Source organism: Perognathus longimembris, chromosome 5 (assembly GCF_023159225.1).
Source record: "Perognathus longimembris pacificus isolate PPM17 chromosome 5, ASM2315922v1, whole genome shotgun sequence".
In the NCBI taxonomy this organism is placed as follows: Eukaryota; Metazoa; Chordata; class Mammalia; order Rodentia; family Heteromyidae; genus Perognathus; species Perognathus longimembris.
Window position 1 is genome coordinate 6,488,851 of NC_063165.1, and position 15,912 is coordinate 6,504,762.

A 15,912-nucleotide genomic window follows, 5' to 3' on the forward strand; every position below is an offset into this window, starting at 1 on the left:
CCGTCCGCTCAGGCATTCATGCCCATTCTCCTCCTTGCCCTTGTCCCACTTCATACTTCTCGACCACCATAAGGTGAATGAACTGCACTCCTCTGCTCACGATGCCCTTCCAAGTCACTATGGGCTTCCACCTCTGGAACTGTGAGCAGAATAAAAAAAAAAAGTCCTCTCTTGTTACAGTGAACGTGATGGGAAAAGCCCGACGGATACACTTTTAAATAAGAGGGGTCCCATTTCAGGATACAGTACAGATCCAATAGTGCATCTTCCACAGAACAGAGTGCATAACCAGAAATCAGTTCCCAAGGCCCCCCACTAGAGGTTTACCACAGCACTCTTTTTTTTTTTTAAGGCCGGAAACCGAGATACTCCAGTTTTAACAGTAAAACTGACATTGAAACCCAAGTTTTCATTGCATCATGTTGTCTTTCACGATGAAGGAATTTCAGTTCTTGTAGGGAGAGAAATACACTGGTGAGGCTCGATATTTCTCCTTTAGAATAAACTCCCCAATGGCAAAGGTCTACGTTTTCTTATTTCATCCTCTACTGTAATCCACACACATTGGTGATGTAAACAAGTTATTTCTGTTGTATATTATATTATGTATATATGTATGTATATTATAGTACATATAATATATTCTGTTATATGTTGTAACCTATTCTAGGCTGAAACGTCAAAGTAAACAGCATTCTCCTGTCCTACTTTAATCCCTATTTATGACCACATTTGATAATGGGCTAAGCATGTAACCACCTGCAATCCCCCAGAGCAGAACAGAATTCGATCTAGCTGAAATCCCCTAGAGTTGGTCCCTGTGCTCTGAATCTCTGTGCTCTGAATCTCGGCCTCCTCAGTGATCAGTCCCAGGGCCCAGGGCCCGGGCCGGCGTCCTTCAGCAGATGCCAACCACCAGCTGTCAGGAAAAAGCAGAACTGGCCAGAGAGGCCTTTGCCCTTAACAAACATGGCCGCCCCAAGGCTTCAGGTTGAGGGCGGCCAAGTAACGATCACGTGGCCCGAATCGCGTCCTCCTATTGGTGGTCCCTCCGGGAGGGCGGGACCGACGAGCCCGACGAGGACCGTTCTTAAAGGGGCCACTGCGGAATCTTGCTCGCGTTCCGCCCCCGGGGGGCTGGGCGGGCTGGGCGGGCGGAGCGGCGCTGCCGTTTCGGAGCCCCACCCACCCCCGCGCGGGGACGGAGTTGGGCGAGACCGAGGGAGGCCGCGTCTCCGGGAGCCGTGGTGACTGACGGCCCGCCGCCGGCCGCCGCCGGGCGATCCGGAGGGGCTTCACCGGGAGCCGGCGCGGGGTGGTGGGGGTGGTGGGGGGGGGAGCGCAGCGGGGGCCGGGGCGGGCGGGCGGGCGAGCGGGCGCCGGCGGGGATGGAGGACGGCGTGGCCCGGGCCCGGCGCGGGGCGGCGGCCGAGGCGGCCCCGACGCGGGCGCGGCCCGGGGTGACGCTGCGGCCCTTCGCGCCCTTCCCGCCGGGGACGGCCGACCCGGATCAGGGCGGCGGCGGCGACTGGAGCTTCATCGACTGCGCGATGGAGGAGGTGGACCTGCAGGACCTGCCCAGCGCCACCATCGCCTGCCACCTGGACCCGCGCGTGTTCGCGGACGGCCTGTGCCGGGTGAGCGGGGCCGGGCGTCGGGGCCGTCGGGGAGGGCGGGCACTTGTTGCCCGGCGGTGGCGGAGGCGGAGGCGGTAGCGTCGCGGGTCACCGAGCTGATGGGCTGCGGTGGCGGGCTGGTGGGATGGGGCGGCGAACCCCCGGAGCGCGTCCAATCCCCTCCGCGAATCCGTGCCAGGGCGCCCCCGGACCCGCGCCTGGGCGCCCCCGGACCCACGCCTGGGCGCCCCCGGGAATTTGTGCCAGGGCGCCCCCGGACCCGCGCCTGGGCGACCCCGAGACCCTAGCCAGGGCGCCCCGGACCCGCGCCTGGGCGCCCCCGAGACCCTAGCCAGGGCGCCCCCGGACCCGCGCCTGGGCGTCCCCGAGACCCGCGCCTGGGCGCCCCCGGACCCGCGCCTGGGCGCCCCCGGACCCACGCCTGGGCGCCCCCGGGAATTTGTGCCAGGGCGCCCCCGGACCCGCGCCTGGGCGACCCCGGAACCCTAGCCAGGGCGCCCCCGGACCCGCGCCTGGGCGCCCCGGGACCCGCGCCTGGGCGACCCCGGACCCGCGCCTGGGCTCCCCCCCCGGCCCTAGCCTGGGCGCTCCCGGGGATCCGTGCCTGGGCGCCCCCGAGACCCGCGCCTGGGCGCCCCGGATCCTAGCCAGGGCGCCCCCAGACCTTAGCCAGGGTTCCTCGGGACCCGCGCCTGGCCGTCCCCGGACCCGCCGCCCCGGGATCCACGCCTGGGCGCCCCCCGACTCTAGCCAGGGCGCCCCCAGGCCCGCTCCTGGGCGCCCCCGGGCTCGCTCCTGGGCACCCCGAATCCTAGCCAGGGCGCCCTCCCAGACCCGCTCCTGGGCGCCCCCGGACCCGCTCCTGGGCGTCCCCGGGCCCGCTCCTGGGCGCCCCCGGACCCGCTCCTGGGCGCCCCCCAGACCCGCTCCTGGGCGCCCCCAGACCCGCTCCTGGGCGCCCCGAATCCTAGCCAGGGCGCCCCCCAGACCCGCTCCTGGGCGACCCCGGACCCGCTCCTGGGCGCCTCCCTACCCTAGCCAGGGCGCCCCCCAGACCCGTTCCTGGGCGCCCATGGACCTGGCTTTCTGCGTCTCCCCAGGTCCTGGGCTTCCCCAGCTTGGCTCTTGCGCCCGCCCGGTTTATTCTTTCGGACAGGGGTGGGAAGGCGGGGTAGGGATGACCAAGTACTAGATTATCAGAGAATGCATCGCAGAGACTGGCGGCGTGACTCAATGTTCCCAAATAGGACGGCGTCTCCGCATTCTCAATCTGCACGGTTGGAAGGCAAAGCCAGTGTGTGTGTGGTGTTTGGGTGAGGAGCCGTGGTTGCTCATTATTCTGCGGTGGTTGGCCAGTTTTGGGTGGAATGGGGTGTGTGTGTGTGTGTGTGTGTGTGTGTGTGTGTGTGTGTGTGTGTGTGTGTGTGTGTTGCACTTATTTAAGCCTTTAGGCTATTTAGCCAGGAATCAATCTTGCTCTCTTGAAGGGGGTGAATTGTCACCACCGCTGGGGGACATCGAGTACGCTGGGAATTGATCCCTCCCTCCTCCTACATCTACACAATTTTGACACTTCGGAGGTTGAGGGGACAGAGATGAGTTTAAAAAAAAAAATGATGGTAGCGGGGAGGAGGCACTTATTCCAATTCTTCAATGATTGTGCAGAATAAAAATCGGACCGTGTAGGCGTCGCAGGAGGAAGCCTGTCTTTGAGAGCTGATCCATTGGGAGTGCAGCTGTCCAAAAAAGAGGCAGCGTGTTCGGAGCTTGGCGCTGGGTCCGCCTGGACTGTCAGCGAACGGTGGTCGAAGGGGCTGCACCGCCTTCTCTGGATCAGGGAACTCTGTGCAGGCTTATTTATCATTTTTATATGCCCGTTTACTTCCAGTAAGGATTTACAAGGGTCTCCTAAGCCCCCCTCCGGACACACTTTTCAGAGCAACCGTTATCGGGGTCTCGCTCATCTTATCCTGAAATTCTTTTCACCTTGATGGGCTAACCTCTTTCCTAGGAGTCCCAGGTTGCCCTTCTCTGCAGCAAGAACAACTAACTTGTGTCAGGCTGCACTTACATGCTTGGGTATCTGGCAACTTGTGGTTTTGCATTCAGCCCCCGGGGTTGGGGGGGACATTGGAACCTGCTTTCATATAAAGTTGGGCCCACTGTGCTGGCTGTTTATTTTAATAAGGATACAGAAGGGAACAAAACAGCATTTTTGTCTTCAGGGCTGACAGTTTCATTGAGGAAGATGCACTGAAGAGATGAGTATAAATACACTAGAAGTTGACGGTCCTAGGAGAACTTGGGGAATGGCGATCTCAGAAGGGAAGCAGGGAGATTGATGATTCACATCAGAGGGTCCGGATGAACAAAGTGATTCTTTTTGGGGGGACAGTGGACAGGTATTCACTCATTTGTTTTCCCATTCACATTAATGCCCTCCGGGGGCAGTTTTAGATCTTGGGACCTAGTGAGGAACAGATGGGCTGTAGAAAAGAAGCAAGTGAGCCAGGTGCTTCCAGACATAGCAGACCCTTGGCACCCTCAGGGATTGTTGGTTCTGAGAAACCACTTCCATTCTAACGTCTGTGAGTGGCCATAGAGTAGCACAATAACTGTATGTGCCAACAGAACATCCTCCTCTATACTTTAATTTATATCAAGAGCCAGGTGCTGGTGGCTCATGCCTATTAGCATCCTAGCTATTCAGGAGGCTGAGATCTGAGGATTCTGGTTAGAAGCCATCCAGAGCTGACAAAGCTGAGAGACTCTTGCCTTCAGCAAAATGCTGGTAGTAGAGGGATAGCTCAAGCGGTGGAGTACTAGCTTTGAGTGAAAAAGCCAAGCAAGAGCACAAGTTCCTGAGTTCAAGCCCCAGTACCACCAGCACACACACACACACACACACATGCACACATGCACACACAAATACACATACACACACACCCCTCTAGAAAGCTAGTTAAATTTAACACCATGTAAATGTTATATGTAAATAGTTGTTATACTATGTGTTTTTTGAGAGTAAAGAAAGAGAAGACTGTTCATGTTCAGTGCTGATGCAGTTTTGTTTTTTTTAATCCTGTTGACTCAGAATTAAACTTGTGGAACTGATGATAGTGATAAGAATATAAAGAAGGAGGTAACAAACAGTACAAGAAGTGTATCCAATGCCTAACGTACGAAACCGTAACCTCTCTGTACATCACTTTGACAATACATTTTTAAAAAATAAAGGTTATCTCTCAGGCAAAAAAAAAAAAAAAAGAATATAAAGAAGACTACATGGCAGGAAAATGTGATGGAGAGGCCTGGGTGGTAGCAGGTAGATCCTAACAGGGTCACACACCAAGCTGGTTTGCTGAAGAACTAGTGAACGGAGGCAGGCTTGAAGGAATCCACTCAGGGTGTTCACGCTGCAGCCCAGAGCAACAGCTGGAAGGAAGGAAGGGAGGCAGCAGTATGCTAGGAGCCAGCCCAGGGGTGGCCTGGCAGGAGCTCTAGACCTGAAGGATGATAGGGGTGCCGAGGCCCAAGGTGGTCAGGGAAGAAGGGTCTGAGCCTCTGATCTGCTGCTGGCAGACCTGATCCAGCAGCCTGGATGCAGAGGAGCCCAGGCAATAGTGTTCCTAAGGAGGCTCAGCCATCCAGGGCCAGAAGCAGGCCGTGGGTCTGGGCACAGCAGGCGTACAGTGTGAGGAGTCTATGGAGCCTCCGTACGTAGATCAAGAAGGCCCAGGAAGGCCTCTGTACAGCTCCGTCTGGGCCGATGGCAGGACACCCCTTGGGGAGGTCTGTGTGTGGCTGACAGCTGGGCCGAGGGAATAGCAGTAGCTGAAGCTCTGAAGCGAGGGTGACCTGGGGCAAACGCCCCAGGGAGCCGTCGGCGGCTGGCGTGTTGAAGACGCTGCATTGGGCGGTGGCTGGGGTCAGTGAGCAGCCCAGGGGAAGGGTCCTGGCGGGCGTGGAATCCGTGGCCCCCTCAGACGTTATTCTCGCTGCCCAGCTGGGTAGCAGCTGGGAAGGGGTGGGAATACAAAATCATCAATGCGGGCGGATGGGCCCCGAGCAGCCGATGAAACGCACGCATGTCTGTTCTATCACCTACCACACGATTCCCCGGGGCCTGACGGAGAGGGAACAAAAAGGCTCCCGACCCCCGGCTTCTAGGGAAGAAAGCGGAGTGAGCGAGGGAGGACACAGGGCCACAGGACCGGGAGCCACTGCCGCTGGGGGAGGAGATCCTGTGGTTATTACTCTGGGGAGAGAAAGGCCCGGGCATCCACCTGAACCTCTCCCTGCCCATCCCGAGCCTCGGGACTTTCAGAATGGAGTGGGGCATTCGTGTCCTGGTCATCCATTCTTCTTAGGGTCCTGTAGGGACCTCAGGAGCCAGTGAGTCCCCAAGGGCAGATGACTGCAGTCAGGCAGCCAGAGGGCTTGCACCACGGGAGGTCACTGTGGGCCTTCAACCCAGGGGCCCATTTCTTACCTAGTCAATGCCGTTCATGTCGATGGGGCGAATCTCTACGAACCGTTCAGTATGCTATGTAAGGTTTGTTCTTTCTAACTGCATCATCCTTACTAGTGCAAATAATTTATAAAGAATGTTAATTAAATTTTTTAATCTAAAAATAAAGCCGTATCACTCATTTAAAACATTAGACTCATGCCATTACAAATGAATGAAAACTTTTATTAGAATGAGATTATTCTCTCTTCGTACAGCTATCTGCCTCATGTGGTCCAGTGCAGTACTCTTCCTGTAAACTTTCTTCTTCTTTTTTATTTTTATTTTTTACCAGTCCTGGGGCTTGGACTCAGGGCCTGAGCACTGTTCCTGGCTTCTTTTTGCTCAAGGCTAAGCACTCTACCTCTTGAGCCACAGTGCCACTTCCGGCTTTTTTGTTTGCTTGGTGCTGAGGAATCGAACCCAGGGCTCCGTGCATGATAGACAAGCACTCTACCACTAAACTACATTTCCAGCCCCTGAACTTTTTTTCTAGTTTGAAAGGCAGAGAAGGCTTTGACCCAGTGATTATCTGTGCTTGGATTGTTGATAGTGGTTCATTGAGTCTCTAGTTGGGTCACCAAGCTAATCAGAAAATTCAGAGTTCTCCAGTAGTATTCTAAGTGTTCGCAAGTACCAGAGTTTTCTATAATAATGAAAATAAGTTCTTTTTTTGATTGTCTGAAACATGATGTATATGTTTATTGATAATGCCTTGCCTGAGGACCAAGTCAAAATCATACAAAAGTCTCCCTTTCCCCCCTTTTTTTTCTCTAGTGAATACACTCATTTTCTCCATAAGAAAAATGACCACTTAAGATTAGTGATAGCTACTTGCATGAGTTCCTTTTTGTGATAAAATCCTCTGAGTCAGTGTGGCTCACGCCTATAATCCTAGCTATTCAGGACACTGAGATCTGAAGATTGCAGTTCTTCAAAGCCGGCCTGGGCAGGAAAGTCCAGTTAACTAGCAAAAAGCTGGAAGTAGAACTGTGGCTCAAGAGGCAGAGCCTTGAGCGAAACAGCCAAGTGAGGGTATGAGACCCTGAGTTCAAACCTCAGCAGGGGCACACACAGTGCCAGTGATCTGTATAAAAGAATTTTAAATGAGGAACTTAAATTCTTCCTATCTATATTGACCTCTGACCAGGCAGATTCTAGCCTTAGCCACACACTAGAATCTCAGGGAAGCTTTGAGAAGTTCCTGTGGCCTTCCCACTCCAGACCAAGTCTAACCTCAGGCAGGAGCTCAGAATGAACTGCGGTTCTAGCTGTGGGTCAACACTGAGTAGCAGTGTTCTCACCATAAAGGGCCCGGCTTAGCCTGACCCCACACAAGTACCACTATGGTTTTGATAAGATAAAGGAAGAACTGACAACTGAGTTCTAGCTTGGCAACTCAATCTTAGTTTCTGGGTCCATAATGGGGATTGAGGTCTGGGACTTGGGGCCCTTTCTTTGCCTGGAGTGCTGTTTGGCCTTGAAGTCTAGAAGTAGGATTCTTGGTTGACAGCTGAGGACCTAAGCCTTTGGGAAGTGACCTGGAGACCAGAGCCTTTTACTCTCGTGGCTGCTTCCTCTCCCTTCCCCCGTGTAGGCTGTAAGCCAGGACAAGCCCGAGCCCTGGCCTCTTAGAAACCGATCTTGATAGATCAGGCATTATCCAAAGGCATTTGAATGATTGTTTTGGGATCAAGGTGGCACCACTGAGCTTGTACATCCTTGGCGGCGTTCCAGCCTGGTCCTGTTGCGGGTCAGTATGAAGCATATTGTAAAATGTGACAATTCTAGGCAGAGAGCAGTAGGTGGGAAATCCAGGCGGCTTCCGGCTCTTTCCATGTGTCATCCTAGGATGAGGGGAAAGTGTGTGCTTCTCAGACTTAAATTATGGCTAAAAATGTCCCCTTCCACAATCTGATCTCTAAGGTACAGTTCCGTTATTTGAGCATGCACAGAATGTTGTCATTTTAAGAAGATTCACTGCTTACATAGGTGTGAAGTTTGGCTTCGAATTTACCCACGATTTTCCCCCTCCATTTTTGAATTTCTGACTCTTAAACAAATGCAATGAATGCTTTTGCATCCAGAGGTTGTTTTTTAAGTCCCTCGTCACCACCCCACTCCCTAGCAAGTGGTTGATTCCTTTTTCAGCTCAGTCTGCCACGCAGTACGTGGCTCCGGCAATTTTATTTTGTCTTCCGTAGCTCTAAATGTTCCTTTGCCTGCAACTATAGACTCTTCAAACCTTAGGACAATTACATAAGGGAACAGAAAAATAGGCTTTGTGAGAGAGCAGAATAGCAAAAGTGGAGGTTGTTGATTCTAGTGTTTATCTTTCAGGCTGTGTTCTTTAGTCTCTTTCCTTTTCAAAATACAAAACACCATCCACTCTTTGATGCCTGTCGGTGCTGGGTTGGTTTGCACACTTCTGTGAATGTATGCTCTTATTATAGCAATGGTAATGATGCACGTGTGTGTGTGTGTGTGTGTGCGCGTGCACGTTGAATAGACCCCTGGGTGTATGTACTGTGTATAACCATTAGGATTCATTTCAAGGTCTGAGTGCGTGCCAGTCTTTTGAAATACAAGTCAGTTGTGCAGGGACCATTTTGCCTTTGTAAATCTATTAATCACCATCCCAAACCATGGGTGTCGCTGCTGTGTTCTCTGAGCGCTAATGGATAACACATTAGATACCTTATCTGTCCTTTCTGGGAGGAGACAGGAGCATTTTCAAAATATATCAGCTGGAGAACATGAGTTACCTTAACTTAAACTTCGACGTTGGTAAAAGCATTGACAGCCTGCTTGTATAAATTTCAGTCATCGCAGAAATGTGACATGAAGTCTGTTCACGAAGAGGCATTGCAGAATAGTGGATTCGAGCCCGGTCTTAGATTTTCCTTTTGGCACTGGCCAGGCCGACTCGGGTGTGTTTTGCTGACCCATACCTTAGTTTCTTCACCTATGAAATGGGGCTCCCATGAGGACTTTCATGAAGAAATGCCTCTCAGAGTGACTGGACCTCCATCCAGCTCGGGTGTTTGTTATCTCTCGGTGTGGAAGGAACCGACCCAATCAATGCTTTAAGTGGCACAAACCAGTCGGTGGTGCAGGTCTGCCTGTGTTTGTGGGGTAGGAATCCAGGGGCGGTGGTGCCCTTGGGTGGTCCCAAGGTCACAATCAGATGTCTGCTATGGCTTCCCAGGAAGGCCAGGGAGGGAGTGGGCGGCAAGCTTGTCCCTTGACGGTTGACTGGAGCCTCTGTCCATTCCGTGCCCATGGGCTGCAGGGCAGACCTCTCTCTCAGTCCCTGAATCCCAGGCTGATACCCTCGCCTTCCCCCCGGAGGAGCGGCCTCCGCGGGGCACGAGGACCTGGACGTGCTTGCTCCGCCTGTCGTCCTAGGCTTCCGTGGAGAAGTGAAGGCGTGGAAGTGTTTACTGGGGTGGAGGGGTGTCAGCCCAGGTGAGAGCACTTACCATCATGCATCAGGCCCCAGGTTCCTGCCTCCGCACTGCCAAAAAAATCTTTTCATTAAGGTTTCTTCTAGTTTATTTTCGCTTTAGGTTCTACTACCTGAACGAATACAGTGTTAGCCCCCACAGCTTAATATAAAATGCCTCACGATGGGGGCACAGCTGTGATACTATGTTCCGGAGTCATCAAAAGCTATTACTCACCATGTTTCTGAAAGGAGAGGTCAAGAAATGAAACCCTCTGGAGGTTGGAAAGGCTCAGTACTTTTCCTGTCATTACTAATTTCGGCAGGTGCGGTATGAAATTCCCACTGCAGTCGTAATTAACACCGCAGAGAGAGGCATTTGAGGTTGGCCTGGATTTAGAAGTAGAAGACAAAAATGTTATTTAATTCAGAGAGCTCATCTTCGGTTCTTCCCTTCAACGTGACAATAGCTTGTCTTCCTTCATCACCGTATTAGGTGTATAGGGCTGCCATAACAAGATACCTCAGATCAGGCAGCTAGACAGCAGACATTTATTTTCACAGTTCTAAAGGCTGGCAATCTGAGATTGGGGTGCATCGCGGTTGGAGTCTGGTGAGGGAGGGCCTCTTCCTGGCCTGCCTTCTGGTGCCTTCCTACCGAGCTCCCGCGTGGAGAGTGAGCTTTCCTCTTGTAAGGACTCTAGTCCTACTAGATCAGGGCCTCTCCTTCCCCGCCCAACACGAAAGGACCCAGGGCATGGGGCACAGGGACCCCTGGAAAGTCGAAGCCAGCCAGAAAAGATATCAATGGAAACACCTGGGGAAGGTCCCAAAGGGCAGTGTCTCCGGCTGTGGAGGGGACAGAGAAAGCTTTGCCCCGGTGTGGCTTGAAAGACCAGGGATCACCACCAGGGGGAAGTAACTTCCTTTCTGTTCTGCAATGGGTCCACTCCGTGGACTTAGACTTTCTTTTAGGCATCAGACACAAGGAAGTGACTTCAGAATGGAAGGGAGAAGTCATGCCTTGTGCCACAGAGAATAAGCTTGTAATTTAAACTCCAAACGGGAGAGACGCTCTTCTGTCTTTTAGCAGAAGACAAGGCGAGTGAGCCAGCCACTTGGTGATGGGGCTTTGCCCTGTGGTAGGATCTGAGGTTCACAGAAAGGGGAGACTTGTCAAACGGAAGACTTTCCTTCTCAACTAGGCCTCCATATAAGTTGGTATAGTTTTCTGTCACATACTCTGGTTTGGTGCAACTTCTTCGGAATATGACTCAAGTGATCAACCTGAAGAAATACAAAGAGAAGAAGACTGGGTGAACTTTGCTTAGCATGCATGAGAGCCTGGGGCTGGAATGCGGGGTCCCCAGCTTTCCCACAACACATAAAAGAACTCACGAAGACACTTTATTTCAGGGGTAATTGGGCTTTTCTGAGCAGGCTCACGGTATTAGGTTCTCACTAAATGACTTAATGCTGGTAGATAGCTTGCCAGAACTGTATAGAGGGAACTGGTCCCCCCACATGGGAGCTCCTGCCCGAGATAACTTCACAGTTATCCCTGCTCGGTCCCTGTAGACACGGTAGCATGGGCTGGCTTCATGGAGACGCGGGAGCAGGGGCTGGCTTCATGGAGACGCGGGAGCCGGGGCTGGCTGCCAGGCGTTGGGGGATTGAAGTAGATCTCAGCTTCACTCAGGCACCCTGACCTGAGGGTCTCAAGTGAACTTCTCTAGCAACCTGGAAAACTTTACAGCGCCTAAAGACAAGTTGCCCAGCAAAAATTTCACTGTGTGACTGTTCATGAACTGGCCTGCAAATGCTTTAAAAAAAAAAAATTTCTTCTTTAGGGCTCATGTGCATCAGTATCCCTCTTGTAGAATAGCTAAATCCAAGATGTAGATTTCAGAGTCAGGATTGGGTGAGGCCAGCAGGCTGTGGAAAGCTTGCATACTCGGACAGTGACCTCGACCTTCTACGGGGAGGACGGAGGGGGAACACAGCTGAGACCCAGGGCTACAGAGGGGCTTGCCACGTGCCTGGGATTCAGAGAGGCGTCCTCTGGGGACTGGTTGACTTTTCCTTTTTATTCTGGGCACCAGAAGCGTTGGAGATTTTTGGAGTGGGGTTTACCACTCGAGCATCCCCAAGGTATAAGTCCAAAATGGTTGTGAGATTTGAGATTGGGGGTGCTCCGCCTGTTTGTGTGAACAGGTGGTACCTCTACCTCTAGGAAGCTGCAAGGCCATGCAGCCAGCAGTATTGTGATAGCATCGGAGACGGATCGGCTCAGAAAAAGTATTTACTCGGTCTTTATCAGGAATCGCATTGTACCGCTAGTGAGCATGTTGCTTGAGGGTTAATATCAGGTCACCATTTAATTTCTCTTGGCTCTCTTACTTCCTGTTAATTATTTTCTTTTCCTCCTTTGTTTTCCCTCCTAATTAGCACAGGGATTGTGTTGCCAGGGCTACTCACTAGTTTGTTTCTTTCTGCTGATTTGTAATCTTACTAATTTCCTGGCTCTGCTGAGAGTGGAACTGTGGTACAGGTGTGGGAATGTACACCTGTGTATACCCACCCTTTCATTTAGGCAGTCCTGGGATTTGAGCTCTAAGCATTGAGCTTTGTGGAGCAGATGCTTTACCTCCGCCTGCCCCATTTTGGTGCTGATTATTTTTGAATCGGATCTTGCCTTGCAGCAGGCTGGCCTGCACTGTGGTCTTCTCTTTGTCACTGGCATGAGAAGTATACACAATTGTATACATCCATAGTGCCTCTGCCATAGTTTGAGATGACAGATGTGTGCTACCACCTGCAGCCATTGGTTGAGATGGAATCTCATGAACTTTATGCCCAGGCTGGCCTCACCACAATCCCTTAATCTCCACCTCTGGAGAGACAAGTCCTCCTGGATTCAAGTTCTGCCTCTGCTGGAGGAAACTGGCTGTGTGATTTGAGGGAAGTAACCTAACTATTCTGCTTTGATCTCCTCGTTTACAGAGTGGGACAGTCAAGTACCTACCTCAAGAGGTCTCAAGAGCCAAGACCAATGCCAGGCTCACTCGAGGTTTATTTCATGTGACGATGGGGCCTGTGTTTTTCACTACCTTCATCCTGTGTCCTGGACTGCACCCAACACTGATAGGCACTTCCTGAGTATTTGTGGAGCAGGGGAAGTGAAACCACCACAAAACTGAAAATACTGCTCTTTGGAGTGCATTAGACAGTAAGCCTATTTTCCCAGGTGTAACTTTAGCACTTTCAGAAATTACATAAATTGTTTCAGGTCAATGAGATCTGTGGCTTTAAAATGACCACGGCGGGGGGGGGGGCGGAGAACTCGCAAAATGCCTAGAATAAGACATAATTTTACCATAGTATATGGGGACTTTATTAATGAGTGAAATCGACGTGTATAATGTGAAATGAGCTTTACTGTAAAGTTGAATATAACCTGAATATGTCTTTGAAAACGAAAGCTCAAAACAATAGGAAAGCTCCATAAACTGTAAAGTATAAAATCATTATTAGAGACCATGATAAGAGAAGTTAGGCTAACCTGGCTAATAATATTTTAGGCAGGGTACCATGGTACAGGCCTATATAATCTTAGCTACTTGGGAGGTAGCGATTGGGGGATTATGGTTCAAGATTAGTCTGGTCGTTAAAGTTTAGGCGATTCCATCTTAATCAGTGGCATGCACCTGTAATCCCGGTAACAAAGGGAAGAACAAATAGAAGAATTACAATTCAGGCTGGCCCAGGCGTAAATCAAGGCCCTCTCTGGAAAGTAAGTGATACAAAAAGAAGGGGAGGGGGGAGGCCGAAAGAGTGACTCAAAGTAGAGAGTGCTTTCTTAGCAAGCCCAAGGCCCTGAGTTCAATTCCCAGAGCCACCGCTACCAAAAACAACAACAAAAAAAACCCATAGGGGGGTATGAGGGACAAGGTAACAAACAGTACAAGAAATGTATCCAATGCCTAACGTATGAAACTGTAACCTCTCTGTACATCAGTTTGATAATAAAAATTTGAAAAAAACAAAACCATAATACAATCTTAGAGTTGAAAAATAAAGATGATGTTTGACAGTTAGGTTTTCCCTTTGTCTCCTCCCCTGGTCCTCATTTTCTTCCTCTTTTTCTCTCCTCCTCCCTCCCTTCTCTCTCACTGTTCTTAGAATGACTTTTAGGAAACGGACATGTTTTCTAGGATGTGCAGCATCATGTAATCGATGTGACATCTCCCTGTATCACGTCCGCCGGCCTCTAGCACCCTGGTGCAAGATGGCTGGGCATTCTTTACCAGATCTGGTCCTAGCCAGACACCATCAGCTTGGGATGCTTCTTATTTCTGAATGCTGTTCCTGGTTCTCATCAGACGACTCTAGGGAAAAGGACCTCCCATAATAAAATGCATGCTGTCTGCTTCGTACACAGCACCGAGACCTGCTGTGCTTTTAATTAAACGAGCCAGGTTCTGAAGGCTCGGTTCGTACCCCCGCAGCAGCAGGTTGCCCAAGTCTGTCGCCAGTCATCGCTGTGAGATGACTAGCTCATAGAGAGGCCCCGGGGAGACTGAAGATGGGAGGGAGGGACTTGAGCACGGTGTCGTCTGGACCCAGTGTGGCGGCCCACTGAGGATAACTCGTCTCTTATCCACCCTGCAGCCAGAGAGCAGAAAGTCTGAGAGCTTGACTTCCGCACACACCTACCCACCAGCTGTCTTAGGTCTACGCAATGGCATTAGGGAGCGGGGAGTGGAGCACCGCGCACCCCTACCATCTGCTGAGCTCCATCGACGGCTTATCTGTTTACCTTGCTCTCTGATTTGAAGGGTATTAATAGTGAGAGTGGTAGTCATGAAGACAGAAGAATCCAGTCACCTTTTCCCACCCTGTCTTAGAGGTGGATGAGCTTTACAGGTGTGTCTTCGTGCATGTGGAGACATACAGGATGAATGTGGACATAATGCTCCTGGCTGCCTCTCACACCCTGAATACTCAGCTTTTTCTTGTTGAGTGTGTGTGTGTGTGTGCGTGCCAGTCATGGAGCTTAAACTCAAGGCCTGCATGCTGTTCCTGAGCTTCTTTTGCTTAAGGATAGCTCTCTACCACTTAAGCCGCAACTCTTTTGGCGTGTGTGTGTGTGTGTGTGTGTGTGTGTGTGTGTGTGTGCATGTGTGTGTGATTCATTGGAGATAAGAGTCTCACAGACTTTCCTGCCTGGGTTGGCTTTGAACACCCCTCCTCAGCTCTCGGCTAGGATTATAGATGAGAGCCACTGGTGCCCAGCTGTACTCTGTCTTTTCCAACCATGACACTGATTTCAAGATTGTTCTCTCTTCCTCCTGCGGGCTGGCAGTCCGTATCCATCACCCACTCTACTACTGTACTGTTTTATGAGGTTCGATTTCCAGCCACGAGTCAGGAGAGACATTCCTCTGATATCATCAGTCAACAGGGGACTTTTTCCCCTTTCTCTTTTACAACAACTCTGACAGTAATTGCTTGAACCAAGTGGAGGTGGCTCACACCTGTCACCCTAGCTACTCAGGAGCCTGAGATCTGAGGGTTGTGATTCAAAGCCAGCCTGGGCAGCAAAGTCCCTGAGACTCTTATCTCCAGTTAACCACCAAAAAGGCAGGAAGGCAGCTGTGGTTTAAAAGATAAGAGTGCCACCAAATTGTAATACCCAAGCACCTCTTCTTATGTTTATAAAATAATATACATACTGAAATGAACTCCAAAGATAAGGAAACAAAGGACCTTTTCTTAATTTGTCCTATCCTTTTTAGATGACTCTGTATTCTCTACCTCATATATGGTGTATACGCACGCACATCCGAGCGAAGGCGGGGGTGGGGGGGGGTGGGGGGAGGCGGCCAGGCACGGAATGCGAGGAAAGCAGGTGAAAATGTGCAGCAGCGGAGCTCACCAGCTGCACCAGGCATTGACGGAAGTGAACCAAGCAACTCATGGGCGGAGATGGGAGGGAGGGAATGAGAGAGAAAGTGGGAACAAATGACTCTCAGCAGAAGGAAAGAAATGTACTTAACACCTGACGTACCTAAAGGCAACCTCACTGTCTATCACCTCTCAAACAACAATGAATTTTGAAAAAGAAAAGAGTGCCAGCCTTCAGTGAAAATGCGAAGGGACAGCGCCTAGGACCTGAGTTCAAGCTATAGAACCAGCGCGTGCGCACACACACACACACGCGCGCGCATGCAAAATTGCTGGACCATATGCCGAATAAGGTGGTGAGAAGGGAGCTCCTCCCGCAAACCCTGCATCCCCAAGATTAAAACAAGAATAAA

General features: G+C 51.4%; 1 protein-coding gene across 1 annotated transcript in view; it reads left to right on the plus strand.

Annotated features, from left to right (window-relative positions):
* Positions 1 to 1,388: 1,388 nt before the first annotated feature.
* The window catches only part of Rcan1 (regulator of calcineurin 1), a 79,089-nt gene continuing 64,565 nt past the window's right edge, over positions 1,389 to 15,912 (plus strand). The window contains exon 1 of the mRNA XM_048346258.1: positions 1,389 to 1,637. Coding sequence (XP_048202215.1) covers positions 1,389 to 1,637 — 249 coding nt within the window. The remainder of the gene's footprint in view (positions 1,638 to 15,912) is intronic.